General features: G+C 39.6%; 1 protein-coding gene across 8 annotated transcripts in view; it reads right to left on the reverse strand.

The window, feature by feature from the left end:
• MTMR3 (myotubularin related protein 3) overlaps positions 1-27,081 on the reverse strand; it is a 155,714-nt gene that overhangs the window by 60,504 nt on the left and 68,129 nt on the right. For 6 of the 8 annotated variants that reach the window (XM_075534694.1, XM_075534690.1, XM_075534691.1 and 3 more), the window contains exons 2-3: positions 12,517-12,569; positions 1,039-1,125 (exon numbers count right to left, since the gene is read on the reverse strand). In XM_075534694.1, coding sequence (XP_075390809.1) covers positions 1,039-1,041 — 3 coding nt within the window. In that variant the 5' untranslated portion in view covers positions 1,042-1,125; positions 12,517-12,569. The remainder of the gene's footprint in view (positions 1-1,038; positions 1,126-12,516; positions 12,570-27,081) is intronic. The other 2 variants (XM_075534692.1, XM_075534697.1) reach the window with 1 other exon arrangement.

The following is a 27,081-nucleotide window of genomic DNA, read 5'->3' on the forward strand; positions in this document are numbered from 1 at the left end:
ACCTAAGAGCTCATGGCACACGGAATCCCGGAATAAGATTGGGAGGGCAAGGGAAAGGTGGGGAGAGGTAGGGAGGAAGAGGGAACCAATCACAATGATCCGCCCAGGGGGCAAACAACAGAAACAGTGGGGGAAGGGAGACAGTGGTTGGTGTAAGATATGAAAAGAAGAATAATTTATAATTTTTCAAGGGGCCACAAGGGCAGGGGGCCGGGGGGGAATGCTGACACCAAGAGCTCAACAGAAAGTAAATGTCTAGAAAACAATGGTGGCAAAATATGTACAAAGTGCTTGATGCAATTGATGAACGGATTGTTACAAGAACTGTAAGCCCACAAAAAGCGTTTAAAAAGGAAAAGTATCTAATTCATAGAATGACTGTAACAGAAATGAAACCATTTCATACACCAGAACACACAATAATAATCATTACATATACAATGAAAGAAAGAAGGGGTCAAGAAGAAAGCTCGGGACAAAGTAAAATGAATTCCTGGAGGGGGCGGGCAGGTGGCGGGGAGAGATGAACTTATTTAAGAATCCCTGGTGGTACAGCCACAGCAATCCTATAGGACAGGGTAGGCTGTCCCTTGTGTTTCAGAGACTATACCTATTCTCTTTATGGGAGTAGAAAGCTTAGCCTTTCTCCAGCTGAGCAGCCTTTGTTTGGTTTTGAACTGCTGACCTTGCAGTTAGCAACCAGAGCTATGAGTCACCTTGGACTCCATGGCAATGAGTTTGGTTGGCTGTTGTGCTTTGTTTTGTTTGTGGGGGTGGGGGTGGGGTGTAACAGATTCAGCTACTAAAAAAGCTGGAGGTTCAAATCCACCAAAAGTTGCCTCAGAAGAATGGCTTTGCCAATCTACTTCCAAAAATTTAGCTACTGAAAATTTCTATTGAGCACAATTCTCTGATGCACATGGGTCGCAGTGAGTCACAAATGCCTTGAAGGCCATTAGCTGGTTTTAGGGACATAGTCTTCTTTGAATTGTCAGGTTCTGGTCCATCTCTATTTCCACATCATTTCCTTGTACTCACCATGACAGGAGGCCCAGATTTGGAGGAGAGATCCCCGTCCCTTCAAGTGTCTGGCAAGGCTCTTCTTTCCCTTTTTTAAAGCGAGATCTTTAAAAAAAAAAAAAAAGGAGGGGGGCAAAATTAGCTACACTTTTCCTCCAAATTGGCTACATCCTAGTTAAAGAGACTTTATATACATGCTCCTAGAGACCTAATCAGAGTCGTCAAGAACAAGTTGAAAATCAACCCAATTCTCACTAGTTAAACCCAAACTCCATTATGCGTTTGTAAAATCCTCTTGGGCTTACCTTCTGCAAAAACAATGTTCACATTCCTGTTGTTAACAGGAATATGATAAATAATTAAAATCAACCTGCAAATAAACTATTCTATAATATTTCAGGGTGTTCCAGAGAAATACGAACCACAATTTGAATGGATCTATGATATGCACACCCACATTCATCGCAGCACTATTCACAAAAACAAAAGCCCATCAAGGGGAAAATGGATTCACAAATCATGACACATACACAATGGGATACTAACAACATTAAAGAATTACAAAGAATCTGTGGAACACCTTATAACATTGATGAGGGTAGAAGACGTGATGCTGAGTGAAACTGGCCACAAAAGAACAAATATAAGAACACTATTACAAAAGTCAAGAAAAGGTTTCATACTAAAACATTCTTTGATGGTTACCAAAGGTAGAAAGAGAAAGGAGGAAAAATTACAAATTATAGAGTAGACATTTGAGTGAAGAAACAGATAATACGCAGTAAGCGGAAAGCGAGACACAAGACTGCAAGAGTTTAAAGGCAGCAGCAGTAAATATTGCTACATACACAATCCTGCAATAGCAGTAACATCTGAATAGACACATGGGCTGAGTTAGCGTTTGGCAAGAAGAGCGGGATGATATCCTCAAATATACATATGTATATTGGACTACAGATGTCTGCAAATGGGGATTTATCTTTGTTGCAAATATATTCATGAGCATGGTGACAAAGTTATGAAAATGTCTTAGGCATACCCACAAACACCTCAAGGAAATGAGTTGTTGGGTTAGGGGCTCTGGACCGGTCTCAAGGGTTATCAAGATCAAGTAGCATAACACAGTCCACAAAGAAAATATTCTTAAAATTTCATAAGCAACTATCTGCAGTACAACTGCTGGTCTCTCCTTGTCTAAAGAAGGAGAATGAAGAAAACAGAATACTTGGAAACAATTAGTCCAATGGACAAATGCACCACAAGAATAACTGTGATTCTCTATGACTTGAGACCAGAATTGGAGAGTACTCCACCACTACCATCAACTGCTTTAAAATGGCATCACATTAGGAAGTATGTGATAGACTGGGAGAATATTAATCTGATAAAGATTATGGCCTCTGGAAATGCATCTGCCCATGGCAAAATTTTTGTCTAAAGAACACAAGTTTCTTAAGGGAACAATATTACGGTGGAGGTACAATTAATGACAAAATGTATATGACTGTTAAATGAAAAATTGATCTGCTCTGTAAACCTTCTACTGAAAAAATTTTAAAGTGTTTTTAATTAATTTGGGGGAGTGTTGTTTTAATCTGTAAATTCAAAATGAATTCCTTATCAATAGGATTCAAACTGCCTTAATAAACAAAACGTAAAACAAATTGCCTAATGGCCCCAATAGTTTCTACTCTTCTGAAAACTTACGTAAACTATGGTAATACTTTTAACAAGAGCCCTGGCGGTTTAGTGGTTATGCAGTTGAGCTTCAGATCACCAAGGTCAGCAGTTGGAAACTACCAGCTGTTCCAAGGGAGAAAGACAGGGCTTTCTACGCCCATGAAGAGTTACAAATCTGGAAGACCACAAAGATAGTTCTATTCTGTCGTTGGGGTCCCTATGAGTCAACACTGACTCGACGGCAGCAAGTTCAGCTTTCTGATATTATTTTTAACTCATTTTTGAGAATCAACTCAACAATAGTTTTGAAATATTTTTGGTGGGTTTTCAAAGACAACTCAAAGTTCTAGCTGTAACTTCTCCTAATAAGCTGAAAATAGTGCAGGGTAATTTTACTAAATAAATATATCAGTCTATCCAGAACTTGGACTTCCTTTTGCTACATTGCCTACATTCACAATGACTCAGTCTTCAGGAGTAAAGCTAAATTCAGAAACTGAAGTAAGTGCTAGTACAAACATTGTAGAATTCCAGAAAGAAAGTTTAATAGTCACAGATAATCTGATTTGTTCCAGGTGGGAATAAGAAAAAAAAAGTTTAAGAAAATAATAAAAAAAGTGAAAGAGAGAGAAAGGAGAGTGAAAGGGAGTGTACGGGAGAGAAGTCCAAGGGGTGGCATGAAAGGAAGGGCAAAGAGGAGCATGGGAAAGAAGCTGAAGAGGGGGCAGAGAGAAAAGGGAGGGGATAGAGGAAGGAGAGAAAGAACAGAGGAGCTGGGGGGAAGAATGCCCAACTGCAATCTCATACACTATTAAGAATCTTTATTCACAAAAGGCCCGTTTGTTAGAACAAAGTGTTCTTGTGTTAAGGGAGTACTTGAGTGGAGGCCCAATGTCCATCGGCAACCTTAATGCTTAACATATAGATATGAGTACATAGTTCTATTCCCCTCATTATATATATATTTACATATGTACATGCCTGTATTTAGGTCTCTATAAATGTCCATTGCCTCCTGGTTCTTTCCTCTATTTCCTTTTTACTTCCCTCTTGTCCCACCATCACACTCGGCTTTCATTCGAGTTTAGTAATCCCTCACTGCTACATTGCCCTTGATTGAGCCCCACTAGGCATCCTTCCATTGATTTTAGTTCACTTGTTGTTTCCCTTGTCCATGAGTTAGTCCCTTCTCCCCTTCCTTTCTCACTGCCCTTCTCCCGTATCCCGCCCCGCCCCCCACAAATCATTGGCCCCATTCTTTAAATATCCAAATTATTTGTCCTGCCTATCTTATCTAGATGGACATACAGATACATTAATAAGTGCAAAAACCAGGCTGTGATGAAGAAAGGTTATGGTGCCCAGCTATCAAAAGATATAGCATCTGGGGTCTTAAATACTTGAAGATAAACAAGTGGCCATCTATCTCAGAAGCAACAAAGCTAACGTGGAAAAGAAGCACACTAGCCTGTGTGATCATGAGATATTGATGGGATCAAGTATCAGGCATTTAAGACCCAGAATAAAACCATACCCGAGGTGAATTGTGGTGGGGGAGGGCATGCCAAGGAGTAGAGATCCAATGCATATCTGTACACAATTGGACATCCCCTCACAGAGTGGTCACAGGAAAGAGATGAGTCAGTCAGGGTGCATCACAGCACTGATGAAACACATAACTTTCCTCTAGTTCTTTGGTGCTTCCTTCACGCCACTATCATAACCTCAATTCTACCTTACAAATCAGATTAGACCAGAACAAGCACACTGCTACAGATAAGAGTCTGAAACAAAGGGAATCCAGGCTAGATAAACTCCTCAGGGCCAACCAGAAGAGTAAAGATACCGGGAAGAATAGGGGGAGGGGGGAAAGAACCAATCATAAGGATCAATCTAGAACCCCCTCCTAAGGGGACAAATAATGGAAAAGTGGGTGAGGGGCAACAGAGGACGATGTATAAGATGTGGAAAAAATCATCTATAACTTATCAAGGGTTCGTGAAGGAGGGTGGGCGGGGGAGGGAGGAGGAAGAAATGGGGAGCAGATATCAGGAGCTCAAGTGGGAAGAGAATGCTTTGGAAATGATGATGGCAGCATAGGTGCAAACGTGCTTGATACACTGGAGGAATGTATGGATTGCGATAAGTAAGAGTCCCCCAAAAAAGCATTTTTAAAAAGGAATATTAAGTTGTTGGAGTAAAAAAAAAAAAGATTAGTCTCATCCAAAGTCTTTATGTTTTGATTTCTGAGCGTCCATAAAGATGGAGTATTTTAGAAAGTCCAGTTTTCCATATTCAAAATACACCCATAGAGACCCTATAGAACAGAACTACCCCTGTGAACTTCTAAGACCAAATCTTCCCAGCTTCATTTGTCTCCTGAGGAGCTGCTAGTAGTGGTATCAAACTGCTGACCTTTTGGTTAGCAGCCTAAAGCATACCCACTACCCTACAGGGCTCCCCAGTGAAGAAAGAAACCAAACAGCAGCAAGGTCTAGATCCTGTGACATCTTTATAAAACCTACTAACCACACCTGTTACCATTGAGTCAATTGCAACTCACAGAAACTCTACAGGAGAGAATAGACGGACTACAATTATCCAATAGGATTCCAAACTTTTTAAGGAAGCATAATGCTTTATCTTACTCCTGATGAGCGGCTGGTAGTTTTGAACCACCTAACTTCAGGCTACCAGCCATGAGCTTAACCACTGTGTCACCAGGACTCTTTTTGGTGTCTTTACATGAGGTAGGGAGTCTTGGAGTTATGAGCTGAATCATGGCATAAGATGATTCATTTCAAAGATTGCTACGGACGTAGAGTGAGGAACAGATGTTGGGGATAAAAGCAAAGTAGTAGGGGGATCACAAAGAAGGCTACTGCAAAAATTCAGGCAAGAGATATAGTGTGTTTTAGACCAAGGTGGTAGTGATGAACATGATGGGAGGTTGACAGATTCTGAATCTATTTTTATTAAGAGACAGATGCGCTGCCTACTACGCTAAGGAGGCAACTGCTCTATTTTTAACATATAACCCAAAGGATTTGAGCTGAAAAAACAAAGCTGTTTGGCCTAAGTAACTAGAATAAGAAAAAACTGTCCCATTTATTGATATGAGAAGCCCATAATAAAAATGAGTTGCCTAACCCCTGCAGAGTTGGTCAATGTTCAACCATTTGAAAAGGTAACATGCTAAAGAATCAATGATACTGAAGGAAGAAGTCCAAAGCTGCACTGACAGACATTAGCAAAAAAAAGTAGAAAAGAAAAAAAAAAAGAGCTCCAAGAATGGACCAATGGACCAAGCATCAATTGAAAAAATAAATACACTCATATATAACAATTGAGATGTTTCAAGAAATGAGCCCAAGCATTGGAAGCACTCACTAGCCTATGGCAAGAAATCTGGAAAACAGCTCCCTGGCCATCTGACTTCAAGAAAAATGAAAACATTGTACACAAATGTTTATAGCAACCTAATTCCAAATAGTCCAAAGGTGGAAACAACCCAAATGTCCTTCAACTGACGGATGGTTAAACAAAATGTGGTCTATCCAAACAATGGAATGTTATCAGTTGCTAAGATTTCATATCACGGTGATGACTCAATGTATCAAAATAGATTTGTACTCTACAGAGTTTTCAATGGCTGATTCCCACCACCCCACCCCCAGAAATAGGCAGGCCTTTCTGCCAAGTCATCTGAGTAAACTCAAACCTCACACCTTTGGGCAAGGCAGGCAAACACACGAACCTTTTGGATAATGACGATGGTCTCAAACTCCAGGTGTATACTACAAACCACTTGGCTGTACAGCTTAAAGAGATGAGTGCTACAGTGTAATGGGAATTAAGTTGTATCCCTAAATCCAAGTCTTTACTCAGAATACCTATGACTGCGTCTTTATTTGGAAATTGGGTTTTTGCAGTTTCAAGTTAAGTAAGGTAATCAAGTTAGGATGAAGAGATCCTCTGAGAATTTTTAAAATATGAGCCAGAACCAACAAGTTTTGGTTATGTTTTTGTGTTCTGTTGTTTTTTAATCGGATGGTCAATTGAAGAAGATTCTTATTACAAGCAAATTAAACAACTGAACACTGCCAGTGTTTAATCCACTGCAACCCATAGCAACCCTACAGAACAGAGCATGCTGCCCTATGAATTTCTGTGGCTATAAATTCTTACAGAGGCAGAAAGTCTCCTGAGGTTGTTACATAATCTGATGTCCATTTGGGGATTAAGAGTGAAGGGGAAGAAGTTAGCCTGTCAATCAGGTTGCAGCTTGATGACCACATTTGGAGGCATTAAGGAGATAAATAGCTCGCTGGAGGTGGGACACCCGCTCACTCCCTGAGAAACACTGTAGCTGACAAGACACATAGAAGGAACTATGCAAGTTCCCTGATCTCGAGGAGTCACGTGAACGCCACTGGATCCACAAGACTTCCCGCCCACTGGCCTGTGATGTTCATGAATTCAGCGTCACTGCATGTGTTTCATTCGTCTGAAAGGACTTTATAGATTGGTACTGGACATATGGGCTAATATCAGACTTATGGACTGGATTTGGACTGGGCTGGGATGTTTTGCCAATATTCAATTGCTCTTGTTTATAAACCTTTCTTATACACAGGAGTATCCATGAATCTTTTTCTCTAGTCTGCCCAGACTAACACATCTCCTCTTTCTCCTTGTCGTTTCAAACTGCTGACCTTGCAGTTAGCAGCCCAATTTATAACCCGTATGCCACCAAGGCTCCTTCCTAGCATCATCAAGATCAAATTAGTTCTCTTGCTGTATTATCTGCATGGCCAGCCCCAATCCAGCTACACTGACCCCCTCCCCAGAAGAATGCACTATAGAGGACAACACTGAAGATACAGCCAGGGAGAGTGGTGGATCTGCCAGATCACACTGTAACAAACTAAGAAGGAGAAAGAGAGAGAACCACATCCTGGCCTACCAAGACTTGAGGACAACATTCCTGCTTGGAGCAGCCAATGCACAGAGGATGGTAGGGACAGCCCCACCACGAGCCGAGACACAATGTCCCCTCAACGACCCACAGTGCTATGGGGGACAGCATTGGGGAGACAGTGTGGGAATTGTGCCTGTTCTGTGTCTGTCTGTCTGTCTGTCTGTCTCTCTCTCACACACACACACGGAGGGGGAGACACGGCATGCAAAACATGAAGGGAGCGCAACAGAGCAGCAAGAGGAACAAAGCAATGAAGTTCCCGAGGACCCCAAAAATAGACTTCTGACACAAGGATAGGGCTTGGCACTTCATCAGACACAATCAGAAAACACTCAAAAGGGTCAGCAGACATGCCTATTTATAGGGACTTTTGTTTGCTCCTTTTTCTTCTTTTTCTCTTTTTCTCTGTCCATCTATAAAGGGTAGGCAGGATAAACAACCCCAAGGAGAAAACAACAGGACCAAATGTTCAGAGGGGACATGGGAGAGGAGTCAAGGAAAAAGGCGGAGGAAGCCAACAAACCCAGGGACAAGGGAACAAGAGACCTAAAATCAATGAGGAGGACGTAGAATGCCTGGTGAGGTTTGATCAAGTGCAATGTAGTCGAGAGGAATTACAGAGAGTTGAATGACGATCTTACATGACAGTGAGACAGGAGGAAAGTAAAAGGAAATAGAGAAAAGAACTAAGAGACAAAAGATATTTATAGAGGTATTAATATAGGTGTGTTACTCTGGGTTGACTAGAGAAACAAATTTATGGACAGTCATATGTGTACAAGAAAGTGTTTTATATACAAGAGCAACTGAATATTGAGAAAACTTCCCGGGAACTGATTACAAGGATCCACATGTGACCTCCTCCCTGGGAGAGGGACGGCAGAGAAGTGGGGGAAGGGAGACTCCAGATAGGTCAAGATATGACAAAATAACGATGTATAAATTACCAAGGACACGAGGGTGGGGGGAGGGAGGGGGAAAAAAGAGGACCTGATGCAAAGGGCTTAAGTGGAGAGCAAATGCTTTGAGAATGATTGGGGCAGGGAATGTATGGATGTGCTTTATACAATTGATGTATGTATATGTATGGATTGTGATAAGAGCTGTATGAGTCCCTAATAAAATGTAAAAAAAGAAAAGAGGAGGGAAAAAAAAGAAAATGATTAGGGCAAAGAATGTACAGATGTGCTTTATACAATTGATGTATGTATATGTATAGACTGTGATAAGACTTGTATGAGCCCCTAATAAAATGTTTAAAAAAAAACAAACATCCCAGTCCAGTTCAGATCAAGTCCATAAGTCTGATATTAGCCCATATGTCTGATACCAATCTATAAAGTTCTCTTCACACTCACAAAACACATGCAATGATGCCGAATGAAGGAAGAGCACAGGCCAGTGGATGGAAAGTCTTGTGGATCAAGTGACAGTGTAAGTATCTCAGCACTGGCAGGGGTCTCCACATGGTTCCTTCAGCTCCAGGGCTCTAGCATAGCTTCATGTATCTTGTCAACAGGAATGTCTCAAAGGGAGTGAGTGAGTGCCCCGCCTCCAGAGAGCTACTTATCTCCTTAATGCTTCCAAATGAGGTCATCAAGCTGGAACCTGATTGACAAGCTAAACTCCACCTCTTCAGTCTTAAGTCTCAAGTTGACAAGAGATTATGTAACTATCACAAGAGGCATGTATATATGTAAATATATCCATATATAATGATAGGGATATAGGTCTATGCACAGATATTAATATGTTAAGTATTAAAACAGCAGACAGACGTTGGGCCTCTACTCAAGCCCTCTCTCAATGCAAGAACTCTTTGTTCTAATAACCTGGCATTCTGTGATCTTCACCTTCCCTACATGATCACTAAATACAAAATGGGTACATTTGCAAATGTGGTGAAGAAAGCTGATGGTACCCAGCTAGTATAGGTTATACGGTCTGGGATATTAAAGGCTTAAAGTTAAACAAGCAGCCATCTAGCAGAGAAGCAACAAAGCCCACGCGGAAGAAGCACAACAGCCTGTGTGATCACAAGGTGTCAAAAGGATCAAGTATCAGGCATCAGAAGAGCAAAAACAAACAATCATATCAGTGAGAATGAGGGAGATTGGAATGGAGACCCAAAGCCCATCTGTAGACAATTGAACATCCCTCACAGAAGGATCACAAGGAAGAAATGAGTCAGTCAGGGTGAAATACAGCACTGAAGAAACACATAATATTCCTCTAGTTATTTAATGCTTCCTCCCCAGACTATCATGACCCAGCTATTATTGACCCAACAAGCTCTTATTGACCCAACATACCTTACAAATTCAGCTAGACAGGAGCATGTACATTGGTATAGATACAGAGTCCTCAACACATGGAATCCAGGACAGATAAACCTTTCAGGAACAGTAATGGGAGGAGCAATACCATGAGGGAAGGGTAAGGTCAGGGGAAAAGGGAGAGAAAGGGGGAACTGATCACAATGATCAACATATAACCTCCACCCACCCACCCAGGGGAATGAACAACAGAAACATGGGTGATGAGAGACAGTGGATGGAGTAAGATATGAAAATAACAATTAAAAAAAGGAAAATAACAATTTATAATTCATCAAGGGTTCATGAGGGTTGGAGTGGTGGAGGGGAAAAAAGAGGAGCTGGTACCAAGGTCTCAAGTAAAAAGAAATTGCTTGGAAAATAATGATGGCAACATATGCACAAATGTGCTTGATACAATTGATGTATGGATTGTTAGAAGAGCTGTAAGAGCTCCCAATATTTTTTTAAATCAAAAACAACACAGTAATTCAACAACTAAAACAAAACAAACTATTAAACACAAGAAATACTAAGGATTAGAGCAGAAATCAATAAATTAGAAACCAGAAAAATAGAAAAATCAATTAAGCAAAGAAGCCGGTTCTTTTGAAAGGAGTTAACCAAAAGTAACAAACCACTGTCAAATCTAACACAGGAAAAGGAGAAGATTCGAATATCAAAATTAAAAAATTTAATGGGTGATATCACTACAGAATCAAAATTTTTAAAAAAGAGACAATACTATGAATGATTATACTCCAACAAAAAGAGACAAACTTCTAGAAACACACCACCTACCTAAATTAACCAACCGGTATTTAAAGACCTCAACAAGTCCATAACAAAAGAAATCAATCAGGTTAATTAAAATTCCCAAAAACAAAAGTCCAGGACTGGATGACTTCACTGAGAATTCAACCAAGCATTCAAAGAAGACACCGATTCTATACAAATTATTCCATAATATAGAAGCAAACAGCAGACTCCAGACGTAGAACCCTGATACCCAAACCAGGTGGACATGCTAGAATAAAAAATTACAGAATTTATTACCTTATGAACATAGATTCTAAAATTCTCAACAAAATGCTGGCCAACAGAATCCAACATAATTTCAAGGAAAAAGTCATGATTCAGTAGGATTCATACTAGATATGCAAGAATACTTCAATATTAGAAAAAGAATCAATGTAATCCACCATATTAAAGCAAAGGCAAGGTAATATTGATGGTAATTCTTTTAATTTAGAAATTAAAATCCAGAGCAACAACTTTTCTTTTCACTAGCATTGGGTTATAAGTTCCTAAATTAAACAAATGGCAGAAACAAGACACAGTAATAAGATTTCTGTAGAGGCAGATACAAACAGATCCAGAAAAACAGACTGAGATAGGACATGGATTTACATCCACACTAATATCAGATGTAGCCAAGTTTTTAGAACTTGTTCTCTATCTAAAATTCACATTTATACCCATTGCTCTATTAAGTCAGAGATTGTGATTTCTTTGTACACCAACTTGAGAAAACTCAACAAAAAACGTCAACAGTTTCTATTTAAAAGAACTCCAGATAGATGATAAAAATTTATTTTATAAACAAGGTATCAGGGTTGCAACTAATAAAATATCAACTTAAATGCAAAATTTCAGGGTCAGAGCGTTCTGCTATGACATTACAACAGAAAAAAATAACCCTTGCCAGAGAACTAGTGAAAAAATTCAAATATCATATTCAGAGATATTAAAGTGAAGATTAACAAGCTCATCTAGATAAATATGAAAATGATCAAACTGATCCAAAAAACTAATCTATAAATTGCCTTTTCCGTCTCTCAAACAGGGGAGAGAACAGTGGCAGAAAAATAAAAACAAGGGTCACAAGGAAGAGAAATGCCAGTCAGGGTGCAGTATAGCACCGACGAAACATACAACTTTCCTCTGGTTCTTTAATGCTTTTCTCCCTCCCCCCCCCCCCCCCGCCCCACATCATGACCCCAATTCTACCTTACAAATCCGGCTAGACCAAAGCATGTACACGGGTACAGATAAGAGCCCACAATACAGAGAATCCAGGACAGATAAATCCCTCAGGGCCAATAATGAGAGTAGTGATATTGGAGGGGAAAGGGAAGGAGAAGGGAGAAAAGAGGAGCCAATCACAATGATTGACATAAAACCCCCTCCCCAAGCAGAGGAACAACAGAAAAGTGGATGGAGACAGTGGTTGGTATTAAGACATGGGGAAAAAAAGTAATTTATAAATTATCAAGGATTCATGAGGCAGGTGAGGGGGGAATGAGCTGATACCAAGGGCTCAAACAGAAAGAAAATGTTTTTAAAATCATGATGGCAACATATGTACAAATGTGCTTGACACAATGGATGGATGGATGGATGGATGAATGGATGGATGGATGGATGGATGGATGGATGGATGGATGGATGGATGGATGGTGTTAAGAGATGTAAGAGCACCCCCCTCCACCAAAATTCAATAAATAAAAGCAAACTTACCAAACGAAAGTTATGACAAGAACTTTTTATACTGCAAGCTTTCACAAGGCAATCTGCAAAAGATAAACCAGTAGTTTCACAATGACAAATATCCTTTTAAGAATCAAGTTAAGCCAATTACAATTCCAACAAGATTTTTTTGTTAGAACATCAGTACTTAAGATATCAATTTATGAAATTTGTCACAATGTGACCACTGTGTTAAGTGCCACTGAACTGATTTCAATACACAGTGACCCTACACATCACAAAACAAAATCATAAATTTCAAATGTTTGTACCAGTTAGGTCTTGGAATATCTTCAGAAACTGAGTAACTTGACAGAATAATCCTTTCCAACAGCCATCATATGTTCCTATTTAAAAGGCTTTTGCAATCCATCATCACTTTCTTCTTTTCACATCATTTCTGATAGCACAGGGAAACAGTTGCCACTACAGGAATAAGTATTTTCAAAAACTAAGTCACAGCCACTCTGTGTGCTTGACCTTCGTAATACAGGTTATGAGTGGTTATGAGTTAGACTAATTACAAGGTCAGCAGTTCAAAACTGCAAACTGTTCTGAGAAAAAAACGAGGCTTTCTACTCCCTTAGCATCTTGAAAACCCAGAAGGGTAGTTCCATCCTGTCTAAAGGATTGCTATGAGTCAGCATTGGCTCAGAGGCAGTGAGAGTTTGGTGGGGGTCTTGCTACACATAGTTGGATTCTACTATGGGGGTGCAAAACCATCAAGCACCTTGTGGGATTAGTTTTCTTGGATCAAAGGTTAAAGGTCAAGGGTTTGTGAAACTGTTGAATTGTTAAGAGTTTCTGTTTTTATTCTGCCTCCTCGCCCCAGTTTGGTGAGCAGTGTCCTACTGAGGTCTAAAACACTATCCGAAAAACAACACGGGATTCTGGAGCAGCAGAAGACCTAAGAATTGAAGAAAATGCAGACTCTAGTCTAGAAAGCTTGGCTCACTGATCTTGTGGCTGTCTTACTAAGGTCCCTATTTCTGTTTCGATGTTTCACCATATACTGCTTTAATACTTATGTATTTTTGACATAATCATTAACCAAAAATATTTTCTTCAAAATATTTGAAGATAAAATTGTGTATGTACATATATCTTTAAATGTTTAATTGGAGTACTAATTCATTTATTGTGACGCTGCTCAACTTTAAAGTTATCTATTAAAATAGCAATTTGGAAAAAATTACCGTATATACTCGAATATAAGCCGAGGTACCTAATTATGACCTGGGAAACCAGGAAAACTGAATAACTCGAGTATAAGCCTAGGGTAGAAAATGCAGATGCTATTGGTGAGTTTCAATAATCAAAACAAGTGAAAATAAAATCACTAAAATTGAGACATCCATGGGGTAATGGATTTAAATATTTATTTTAAATAAAAAACATAAATAAAAGGCCAAGTCATTTAACATTAGTAAACCAGCACAGTAAGTGGAAAATAGGTTCAACAAAAACAATAAGGTATCAACAATGAGACCTTAAGAGTACTATTCCCTGAGCTCAATCAGCAACCAAGCTAAAATGTAGAGTTAAAATCCTTCAAAACTGGATTCCTCATCATCATCTGTATCCCAATGCAGAGCTTCAGCTTGTGTGAGGTCATCATGGACGCTGTCCTCACTGAGATCGCTGTCATCACCATCACTGCTGTCATGTTCATACAAAGCGCAGTCTTCACTGCCATCCACAGCATTACTAAGACTACATTTCTGGAAGGCACGTCGCACCATGTCTTCTGGAATGTCTTCCCATGCATCTCGAACCCACTTTGCTATTAACTCTACGTCAGGCTTCATGAGATTTCCTCCTTTTGTTAGTGGGGCTTGACCAGATGACATCCATTCATGCCACATCCTTCGCACACGGTCTTTAAAAGGCTTATTCAAAGACACATGTCATAGGACGGCTCTGATTGGTTAGATGTGAGTAAACAAACATTCAAAGCCCTGCAGTGTCAGCGGGACTTTGAATGAACAGCAGAGAAACGGCAATCACCCGCGAGATAAGCGAGATAACGGGTGCTCGGTTCCTTACCTTGGGAGATGTTACACCTCGCTAGGGTACCACTGACCCGTGTATAAGCCGAACCCCAGTTTTTCAGCACAAAACTTGGCTTATACACGAGTATATACTGCAAAATAATCTGCTAGTGTTCTGAGCAATTTCATTTTAGATAAACCAAAATATAATGGAAAAACTGCAGGATTTAGGCCAGATCTTCCAAAATTGCAGGAGATTAGAGGATAAAGAAGCCTAATACAGCACTTTTATGTCTGGGATATATTTTAACTTCAACAGAGTGGCAGCTTGCTCTTAACTGCAGGGTAATTAAAAGTACAAGACTTTAAGAAGTAAATTTAAAGGAACTTCTATCTCACTAACATGAAAACAAAATATTTTCCTTCCATTTGCCCTCATTCTTAAGAAATAGTAAAACGTGAGGATAGACGCAATATAAAGGAATTCAGATGTTCTCTTTTTTATTAAAATATTTTATTGTGGCCTCTTACAGCTCTTAAAACAATCCATATACCGATTGTATCAAGCATATTTGCACATATGTTGCCTCATTATTTTTAATCATTTTATTGGGTGTTCATACAGCTCTTCTCAACTCATACATACATCCATTGTGTCAAGCACATTTGTACATTGGTTGCGAGATGTTCATTTTTTAAGTGGATTCTTCATTGGGTAGCATTTTCAACTTCTAATTGTTTCCTCAGGTAGCGTGGTTACGTGTTGGGCTGCTAATCATAAGACAGCAGTTTGGAGCCACCAGCTAGCCAGCTGCTCTGAAGGAGAAAGGCGGCTAGTTCTACCCTGTCCTGTAGGGTCGCCATGAATCGGAATCCACTTGATGGCAGTAGGAGTGAGAAATGTTTCCTCAATCAGGTCTATTCGCTTTCACACTCTGATGTTAGACCCTTCTCGAAAACTAAGGTTATATGGATTGGCCTATTGGACTAGATGGTGCTGGATGATTCTAACCACCAACATTAACCAAAACCAAGTTTTCATTAAGGACCCCTAATAGTGTACTGGTTACACTTTGGGCTGCAATCCACCTGGTCAGCAGTTTGGAACCACCAGCAGTTCTGCAAGGCTGGGCTCTCCACTCCCACAGACAGTTACAGTCTTGGAAACCCACAGGGGTCGCTATTGAATCAGCACTGACTTGATGTCATCCAGTAAGTTTTCACTAGCTGAGTAACACTACTGCTCAGTGCAGAGTTCTGCTCACCACATAGGATCCTAAGCCTCGGGTTTTCTAAGTCCTATATATAGAAATAGAAGCAAACGGTTCAAAAGTGTGGCAGTATTCATCTAACCTAAAGGTCACGGTAATGAAGGTGTATGTATCCCTTTGACAAATAATTAAGGGATAAATACTATTCTAAGTACAGTAGACAATGACGTGAACAAAACAAGGTTTCTAGCTGCCATCTCAGGTCAATTGTGCTACTCTCTCAGAGGGCTGAGTGCTAACAATGTAACTTTTTTCCTACCTATGACCATACTTAAGTAGTAAATTCATAAATATGAAATTGAATCTGTCGTGACTAGGTGATCTACAAGAGTAAAATTCTAATTAATAAAAAAGGAATGGGGGGAGGAAGAGGGTCAGGAGGCAGCAGTTACTTGCCACCCTCTTTGGAAACACCAGGTCTGGATGTTTTCAGGGTTAAGTAACTTCATGATGAGTGGGGGTTGCATAACTCCACCTGCTGTGGAACACAGATAAGTAGCTAAAATGCTATGTTTCCTTAAAAAAAAACAAAAACCAGCCATCCTCTCCTGGGCAGGGGGCGGGGGGAGGAGGGGGGCACAGTTCTAGTAAACTTAAAAAAAAAACGTTTCCTTCAACTCATAATACATAATCTGATTTCTGTATCAAACAGCCTTTACTGGTGATATACAAGGAAGCATCTAAGAGTTCATAAAAAAATGGGATTTTGTAACATCATCTCTTGAACTAACATTTATAATAATGTTCACTATAACAAGTTTTAAAAGCTGTTTCAACCGATAATAACCAAAAGACTACTCTTGCAAGCCTGTGCCTACAATTAGTAGCACCCTGTACGGATCAAATCCGTGTGGCTCGCATGCGCGCACTCATTCCCTGGGCTCCGATTCTAAAGGTCAGCAGTCTGAAACCGGCCGCTTCTCAGAAGAAAAAGGCGGCTTGCAACAGGGGCAGTTCTACTCTCTCCTATGTGGTCCTTATGAGTTGGTACTGACTCAATGGCAATGGGGGACTTGTATTTTTATGCGGGAGAGGCTGAGGCTGAACATTCCTTTCTGGATGTTGCTGGGAGCTGTAGACAAGTCAGTTCCAACTCTCAGCAATTCTACAACAGAACCAAATACTGCTTGATCTGGCACCTTCTCACAAGGACGACGCTTGAGCCTACCGTTGCAGCCATTTTACCTCTCCTGAGGATATATCCACAGTACTCGTGAAACGTTTCCTCGTCCTTGCTTCTCTAAGGAACAGTTCTCTTCCAGGACAGATTTGCTTGTTCTTTGGGAAATCCACGGTACTGTCAGTGTTCTTCAACACCACGCTTCAAATGCATCAATTCTTCAGCAGAAGTAGGCACAACTATGTTCTCAGAAAAGATTAACTGTGATCAAACTAACCAGCAAACTTGCTTGGTACCTTTTAATATCCCTTTATTTTATAAGCTTTTTCTTTTAAAACTGATTCTTAAACTAACAGGGATACAAGAGATAAGGGAGCATAAATTATTTGTGTCTACCTACCCAAAGAGATTAAAGCCAATGATCATATACAATCTACTAAGAAAAGAGTGAAATTAAATAACTTTAAGGTCAGAATAAATATCAATTATTTCATTTTGATTTGTTCTTTAGATGCTATGTAAAACACATTCATTCCCCACTATTAGCTCAGAGTAGCAAATCATTAATATGAATGTAAGGAGTATCTTTTTCTATTTTAATGTAATTTTGACTGCCTTCCATTAAAGACCAAAAGATAGATATTATTTTATAATGAAATTAAGAACATGAAATATAATTCTACAAGACAGCATATTGAAATACTTTAAGTCTCTGTAAAGAAAAGATGACAGAAAATCCAGTCTTTCAACCACTAGAAATTAACTTAATTAAAAGTAAAAAAAGCCAAGCTGATCATCCTAAGCGGCAGAGGTAATTCAGTATTTATAACTGCTATGGAAAGATCAGGAAGACTGGCTCCAGCCCTGGAAAAAGGGTTCCTGGAAGAGTTCCGAGGGCTGTCAGGAAAATCCGCAGAAGGCAAACACCTACACTCCCATCACTATCCTGTTCCTGCTTCCAATGCTACCTCTGGTGAAGAAGCAGAAGCCTTCTCCCACATGGAATAAAAATGCCGATCAAAGAACAGTTTGGATGTTATCTCTAGAAATTGATTATTTTGTGAAAGCTTGGAGTTTCCTAATTACTTCTACCTCTTATCAATATCGTAAGTGTTAGCTTGCAGGTTTGTTCCTGCTGTCTCCTACTGTCCAAAATAAAATTTTATTTTCTTGGACTCCCCACCACTACCCACCCCCCAAAAAAACCCGACCCATTCCTCTAAATAGGTTTAATAATAGGTAATTTACATTTTAATAAAGGGGATTAAGATGCATAACAAAACCCAAAACGGATTTTTTAAGACAAGTATTAGGCAGATGTTTTGCCAAAACATGTAATAGTATCACTTTGAAATCTGCTCAAACTCCATTATTATACCCCCGCCCCAATTGGCCACCCAAGTAGTTTCTTTTCTAGATAGACAACCTGAATTAAAGGTTAGCTTGCCCTAGAGATTAATGAGCATTTTCATTTATAACTGACCATGGTTTTCCTCATTTTGTCTAGATATTTGATAACATTAATTTTTAAAATAGTGGAAGTTAAAGTGCACTTTTTTAAAAGCTAGTATTTATTCAATAAAAGGTATGCTAAACATAGCTAAATTGTTTCTTGCTTTATCAGTATATTAATATTATATTGGGAATGTTAATGTTCTTCTATTTCCATCTGTAAACAATCAGATTTCAAAGTTTTGGTCTCCTTTACTCCATTTTATAAACAAACATGGTTCAGAAAAACTGTTTAAAATGCACATCTTTTAAACATATAATTTAATAGAGGTGAAAATAAACAGATCACAATGATAGAAGTTAAAATTTCCAATTAAAAATTATCCAGTTCCACTAACCAAAAGTACACTGGAAAAGACAGAAGAAATTCAAATAGCAAAGGTTATGTGAAATGAAAAGAGCTCACTCTAATTGCCTGGTAAAATTTATCTTCTGGCAATTAAATAGAAGACTACTCATATTTTCAAAAGCAAGCCAATGAAACCAAAATAACCTCCAATAACCACATAATTGAGCTCTGTTTAAATGAAGATTTCCTATATCTGCATAAACTAAGCACAGTCCTAATTATAAAATACCCAAAAAAGACTAGCAATAAGTCTTCAGCAGAACATAATCTAAAAATTCCTCCAAGACCATACAGTATAAAAGACCCATCCTTTTAAGATTTAAAAGAGCCTCTGGTGGCATAATAGGTTCCTCACTGGGCTACTAAAGGCGAGGGTCAGCAGTTCAAACCCTTCAGCATCTCCCAAGGAGAAAAGATGTGGCTTTCTGCTCTCAGAGAGAAAAGTGGGTGAAGGGAGATGTCGGACAGTGACATGACATGACATAATAATTTATAAATTATCAAGGGTTCATGAGGGGGGAAGAGGGGAAATGAGATGATGCCAGGGGCTTAGGTGGGGAGCAAATGTTTTGAGAATAATTAGGGCAACGAATGTGCAAATGTGCTTTACACAATTGATGTGTGTATGGATTGTGATAGTTGTATGAACCCCCAATAAAACGATTTAAAAAAAAAAGATTTACGGCTTCATAAACCCACAGGATGCTATTTTATAGGCCAATGTCCTATAGGGGTGCTGTGGAGTGAAAATATACTGGATAGCTGTAATATTTATCTCATGTAAACAGAGGGATGCATGTGCCTGCCATTCAAAATATACAAGGCTAAGAACTTTTCACCTAAAGCTAAACTGTGGAATTCATCAACCGTCTTTGCCTAGTGTATTAGAGCTTAAATTCTGAGCAACCCAGTTTGCAAAAGGCGACGGGTGGCAGTTAAAGCAAACTGTCACAAGAGGGTCAGCACACGGGCTAAGCCTCCACTGGATTCTTTCTATCACGAAGCAAATATGTAGCCAATTGTGCCCTCAGGCAGAGTTGCCTTGGAAAGTGAGGTGTTCCACTCCTATCAAGCCAGCCTGGGGAGGGGCAAGTCTCTCTCAGGAGCTTGCCAGGGCGTTTCTGTGATGGAAGCAGTAAGGGGGAAGGGCCCCACAGTTCTGAGTGGTTGTGCCCTATCAGTCTCACCCTAACTTCCTTGGTCAGAAGCCCCACTAATAAAACAGGTGTCCCAATCATGGTCTCATTCCTGCTTTAACGTGGTCCCACCTGTAACTTACGTATTGATGGGCCACCACGCATACTTTTGTGAGTTTTCTTTGCCTTTCCATGTCCTTTTTTAGAATATCTTCACATCAACAAACCTCTGGTCACCATTTTAACCTCAGGCTGATGTGCCTGTATAGTTGTGCTGTCTTTGTCTCTTCTAAGTCTTAATAAACATTCCCTTAAGTTATAATTGAGATGGGGTCTCTTTTGTACTCTAAAACACTAGGAAAAGTACAAAAGTAATCAATTTAATCAGGGCTATCAAGGAAAAAGTTATTAAGTGAAATTAATTTCTCCCCGTAAGCTTTTAAATGAACTGCATTTAAACCAAATCAGACCAACTGTGGATTCACAGTGAAGACAAAAATCAAACATTCCAGTAGCAAAAAAAAAAAAAAAAAAGCTGTCGGTGGTTTAAAAAAAAACATAAGCTGTCATTTTATGAATCTATTGCTCAAAAATGTCTAAAGGCATTTTTTCTTTTTAAACAGCATAATGGCTTAGTTACTTATATTCATAACAAACATCAAAATGTTGGCAAAATATTCTCTTGAAAATGAAAAACTTCCCTAGTATATTTGCACACCTACTATAAGCTTACTTATATATACTATGGAGTACTGTAAGTGCACTGGTGCAGATAGGAACTGGAGACACGGGAATCCAGGACAGCTGATCCTTCAGGACCAGTGCTGAGAGTGGCCATACCCGGAGGGTGGAAGGAAGGTGAGGGAGAAAGGGGCAACAGATTACAAGGATCTACGTATAATCTCCTCCTTGTGGGACAGCAGAGAAGTGGGTGAAGGGAGACGTAGGATGGTGTAAGATATGACAAAATAATGATTTATAAATTATGAAAGGTTCGTGAGGGAGGGGGGAGTGGGGAGGGAGGGGAAAAAATGGCCCTGATATTAAGGGCTCAAGTAGAAAGCAAATGTTTTGAGAATGAGGAACGAAACAAATGTACAAAAGTGCTTGACACATGGATGGATGTATGGATTGTGATGAGTTGTACGAGACCCCAATAAAATGATTTTTTAAAAACATTAAATTCTATTAAAAACAAAAAAAATCAAATGCACACATACTGAAGGTATCATGTTTCCAAGTAGCATTAACATCACTACCATTAAGAATAGTACCATATGCCTCCAAGAAAAACAGGGCCACTTTTAGGCTTCTTAACATAAAATTGGTTTGTCAAAAAGTTAGCATGCTTCTCCAAACTTCAGCCCTTTGAGTGGCTTATTCTGTACTACTACTGTTTTAAATCAGAACATTTACAGGAGGAGGGCTTCAACAAGTTTGTGGGGGGAAAAAATTTTAATGGATTTTTTCCCCAAACCTTTTGAAGCAACTCTGTGTATTCTAAATGCAGGGAAATATAAGGACCTTGGAGAAGCTTGCCAGTTCTTTTCTGGTGGTTTATGTCCTCAATAGTTTCCTGACAGCTCACCTAAGTCCTGTATACTATAGCATGTAATTCATTTGCCATGGGAGTCATTCCAGTGCCTCTAGGCTGTGCCATGTGTACCTCAGATGGTTTAATTGGATCACATAGCAAAATTAGCATTTATGCTAATAGTGATTAGAAAACAACATTCTGAGATGCCATTGATTGCAAGAACATCCCATGAATTAACCTACCATTAGGAAATAACCAGAAGTCCTGGTGGCATAGTGGCTACACAGTGGGCTATAATCCACAAGGGTGGCAGTGCAAAAGCACCAGGTGCTCTTCAGGAGAAAGGCAGGTCTTTACAGGCCCATAAAGAGTTGTGGAACAGCTCAACCCTGTCCTGTAGGGTTGCTATGAATCAGCACAGACTCGATGGTAGTCAGTTTGTGTTTAATTTCTAGGAAAAACCCTAGCATCTTTGTGAAGATGCCCAGGCCCAGGGCCACGCGGTGTTTCGTGCTGTGGCATCCAGGGTTGCTACAAGTCACAACAGATTAGATGGAACCTCACAAAAATGAAATAAATACCTTTGTCAACTCAACTATAATATGCCTGGGCGGGCAAGGATGGGAAAATGAGCTGATGCCAAGGACTCAAATGGAAAGCAAATGTTTTGAGAATGATGATGGCAACAAATGTACAAATGTGCTTGACACAATGGATGCATGTATGGATTGTGATAGAGTTGTACAAGCCTCCAATAAAAGAATTTAACTTAAAAAAACATGACTAATTATAAGATATATTTGCCTTTGGTTGATAGGTAACATCATCATAAAACATTTAGATGACACAGTTCTGTATGTTAGTACAAAAACCTTGAAATATAGAAATTACTAAATGTTTGTCATTTCTTCAAGTTGCTTTGTTCTCTCATTTTTCTTCACAAAGTCAATCACATGTAGGTCTGATCAAATCCAGTTCTTCATGCACACAGAACTGTAAAATCACTGGCTTTTAGCTACTTCCAGAAGGCTCCCCTGTACCTCCTCCACCTCTGACTGCTACTGAATCTCACAGGATTGGGGAGAACAAACATATCTTCCCTGGGCTGTACATCAGGTAACTCCAACTTAAGTACCCAGCAAAATTCATCATCTGCCTTGCTCCCACCAACTTCCTGTCATTTCACCTTTTTAAAAATTCTCCACAGAGAAATACTCATTCTGGATTTTTTTCAGGCTAGAAAATACAGGGTTTATTGGCTCTATTTATAATACATAAATTTTCTTCTTTCCATTCGTGATACTAGTATCATCATCCCTGCCTAGTAAACTAGGTTCTCAAGCATTTGAATGAAAATTGTTTAGATCTTAATTATGGGGGAAGACGGGGAGTCAGACAATTGAACTGACTTGATTATAACTCTAATCAATTCCTTTTGGTTTGATCGTACTTGATAAAATTTTCCTAGATGGGTTTGAGTGTTGTAAATGGCCTTATACTAATCTATTAATGCGCAATACTGGAATACAGCTTATGCATTAGGAGCATGAGCCCTGCAATCAAGCAGTTTGGGAGGTGAATTCTAGCTCCCGAAGTTTCTTTGCAAGATTCTTTGTTTTCTCATGTGCACTAGAGATACTTGGGGGTACCCGCCCAAAACTGATTTGTTTTTCCCCAACAAACTTTGTATTATTTTCAAAAACAACCTTATCACCTTCGATGTACTCTCCATTACACTTAATACATTTGTCAAATCTCCAAGTCCATTCTTGGAAACATTTTTCAAATCTGTTGGATGGCTTGCTTTTTTCTTCACCTCTTCTACGTTGTCAAATCGCTTCCTCTCATGTCCCTCTTCATTTGAAGAAACAAAAAAAGTTGCATGGAGTGAGGTCAGGGGAGTAAAGTGCTTGGGGCAAGAGAGGCAAGCTGGGGTTTTTGTTTTGTTTTGTTGCCAAAAACTGGCACACGGAAATGGCTGCATGAGCAGGTACATTGTTGTGGTGGCAAAACCAGGCAGACAAATCAGGCCTTCTGTGTCACACAGTTTCAGAATCTCTAATTTGAAAGCTTGATCAACAGTCTGACCTGGTGGAAAGAACTCCAAATGCACTATCACCTTCATTCCAAAAATAAAAAGAGCATCGTCTTGATCTTTGATTTCACTTGATGACCATTTTATGGGTGGTGACGATCGTGTCTTCCACTGGCTTAATGTTTGTTTTCAGGGTCCTAAGAACAGTACCATGTCTTGTCACCACTAATGACCTTGAGAAAGAAGTCTGGGTGCTTCAGAGCTTTCTTTCAAACCATTACTTGTTTCCACTCAATGCTTTTTCCTGGCCAGTCGCAGCAACCCTTCTCACTCCATTAAAACTCACTGAATTGAGTTCTAAGATAGTCCAGAAAACGTCCCCATCTCGTTGGTCTTCAAGCAAGTGCACGAATTTTGTGGACATTTTCGTCTGCTAAGGAAGTTGACAGAAGTCCAGGTTTATCATCAATCGACATTTCACCTTCTTTAAAACAAGAAAACTACTTGTCTGCTCGAGTTTTTCCCATAGTGCTGTCCTTGTAAGCTGTGTTAAACATTGTAACAGTTTCTACACACCATTTTTCCCAAGCAGGAAACAAAATTTCACAGCCACACATTGTTCTCTTAAATCGGTCACCATAAAAAATGAGGTGGCTAGACCAGAGGATGTACACAGGTACAGAGAAGAACTGGAAACACAGGGAATGCGGGACAGATCAACCCCTCAGGAACAATCATGAGAGTAGCCATACCGGAGGGGAAGGGGAAGGAGACAGCAACAGAAAAGTGGGTGAAGGGAGACATCGGTCAGTGTAAGACATGAAACATTAATAATTTATAAGTTTATCAAGGGTTCATGAGGGAGGAAGAAATGGGGGAAATGAGGAGCCAATACCAAGGGCTCAAGTAGAAAGAAAATGTTTTGAAAAAGATGCCTGGAACAAATGTAAAAATGGGCTTGATATAATGGATGCATGAATGGATTGTGATAAGAGCTGCATGAGCCCCCAAAAAAACAATTTTTAAAAAAACAAGGTTCCAGCAAAACTGCTTTTACCAAAAAATTCACTGTGATCAGAGACCTCCCCAGGTGATGCCACTGGCTACACTAACTCAGAGCAAATTTCTCCATGCTCACCTAGCAGGGAAAATGTATACTGCGAAAGCTCAACCCCGTGGAGCTTTTCCCATATGTTGGGCACCCCTTCACATTTTAGATACGAGCTCTCTATCACACGTTTAAGAATGTTTCTCCCACCCGTGACCTTTTTCTGGATTAATGGTATTTTTTAATATTTTTGAAAGTTGAAACCAGAAATGTAGGAAATTATTCAATAAAATCAATCCATACTTTGCCCTTTTCAATGCCAAAAACCTGCTGCCATCAAATTGATGCTGACCTATAGTGACCCCATATGTTACAGAGTAGAACTGCTCTAGTGTTGTCTTCGCTGTAATGTGTACTGAGGCAGATGGCCAGGTCTTTCTTGCACAGTACCACTGGATAGGTTTGAATTAAAAGCTGCTAGGTTTCATAGTACAGCATAACGCATTTGTGCCACTCAAGAACACTGCGTGTCTTTAATATCACAGTGTATTCCATGATAGCTCTGGCTACAGCTACACGATATTATTTTCCTTTGTCACTTTTTCAATTCCTAAAGATTTTTAGGTTGGGAGAAATATGTTAGATGAAGTGTGCTTGTAGAGAAGGAAAGAACTGATGCATCAAGACTCTCCAGGATGTTCTACTTTGAAACGGTATCTCAAACCTAAAGTAACAGGCTCAGCGACTGTTATAACCTCAGGATATTAGTTAGATGCATTTTGCTTTTTTTACTTCAACTGAGGTCACAACCTTGAAAACGCTGAGCAGAGTTCTGCAGTGCATGGAGTTGGAATTGGTTCAATGGCAATTGGTTTGGTTTGCCTTCCACGCCACCTTTCCACGCAGATGCCTATGAAGGCACTAGCCACTATATGCTGGGTTTTGTGTCATTTCTTGTATACTTCTCCTGTGATATAATAGGGGAGAATGTTTAATGCTCGCAAAATTGTTAGGTGCCAATGAGTTGGTTCCGACTCAATGTAAAATATTCACAGTAAATTTTGTGAAATGGTACAGTATGTAATTTGGACATTAGTCAATTAGTATAGTATATGTGGTATGGATTTACATATAATATGAATAGACATACATATATATCAAATATATCATAATCAATAACCTCGATACCCAGTACTCTGATTTTCCAATAGTGCTTAAAGAGTCTGCAAACTGACACCTGCAATTAGCTCTCACTGGGCATGCTGCCATGTCCAGTCTCTGGGAAGATGGTCTGGAGAACCTGGTCAGAACTAGCTGTTAACCAACAATTTTGTCGATACTGACCTGGTGGGATAGGGGAGAGGGGGGATGACTAGGACCTATGAGCTGTGTTGTGCCTGGGCTGGGTGGGTTAGAAGCATGTGGCAGCAGTAGCAGCACAAACTTGATGTGTGCTAGCCTCCTGGCACCCTTCTCCAAACAAGTTTAAAGGGGAGGGTGGGGGTGCTCCACAGACAAAGTCATTGAAGTAAGTGTTTGGACATTGCCCAAAGGATGTTAAGTAGCTTATATAAAGATAAGACTCCTATCAGTCCAAGAATGTACTGGTTTAAGTAAGAACTTAAATTGTCCTTTTCTCTAACATATTAATTTTGCAGTGTTTTGCTCAAGACTTTGTATCTTATTTTTTGGTCTGGGAAGAGTAAGAAAGTGGACTTTTGACTATATTCGTATCCTTTCAGAGTGGAGACAATGGTGGAATTTGCACCTTCCATGCAGGAGAACTGGTTTCATTTCTAGTCAAGTCATGCTTTATGCGGTCACTACCTGCCCATTTCTCAGTGCTTTGGGGGTTGCTGAATACGTTTCAGTCAAGCTTTTAACAAAGATTGATGAGGAAGAAAGGCTTGGTGATCTTCTTTGAAAACCGGGCAACGAAAACCCTGTGGATCACAACCGTGTAGTCTGCAGTGGATGGTGGGGACAGTGCAGAACGTGGCAGGGTTTTCATTCTGTTCATGGGTCTGCCTTGAAGTGAAGGCAGGTTTTGAGGGAAGCTGGCAACAGTGGCAGCAGCAATCTTCCAAGGAGACAAGAAATGGATAGTTAACATGCTGAGACTGGTGGAGACTGGTATTATGTTGTTCCAAACCAATCCCCTCTGTCCTCCAGACAACAAGTCTCTCCTCAGGACAGCTTAGTGGCTAGCACACACAGATATTTTGGCTCACATCTTTAATGCTGATTCACATATTTTTCCATTTCGATGCAAATAAAATCCTCTTTTCCCTATCTAGAATGGTGAAAGCCTTCAAATACCTTGCTTTGCTTCAGAAGTTACATCTTAACAAACTTATCATCCATTCGTGTGCAGTTTTCTTGACTTGTTTTTTAAAAGTACTTTTTTGTTTGGTACTCTAAAAATACTTTAAAGTGATCATTGTCACTAATGCAGATTTTATATGCTTTTGGAAGCCAGAGTAAAAATGGAGACACAACATCTGAGTGAAATTTCATCCAAGAGGAGAAAAGTAGGCCTTAGAATAAATTTGAAGGG

This window comes from Tenrec ecaudatus, chromosome 16 (genome assembly GCF_050624435.1).
Source record: "Tenrec ecaudatus isolate mTenEca1 chromosome 16, mTenEca1.hap1, whole genome shotgun sequence".
Taxonomy (NCBI): domain Eukaryota; kingdom Metazoa; phylum Chordata; class Mammalia; order Afrosoricida; family Tenrecidae; genus Tenrec; species Tenrec ecaudatus.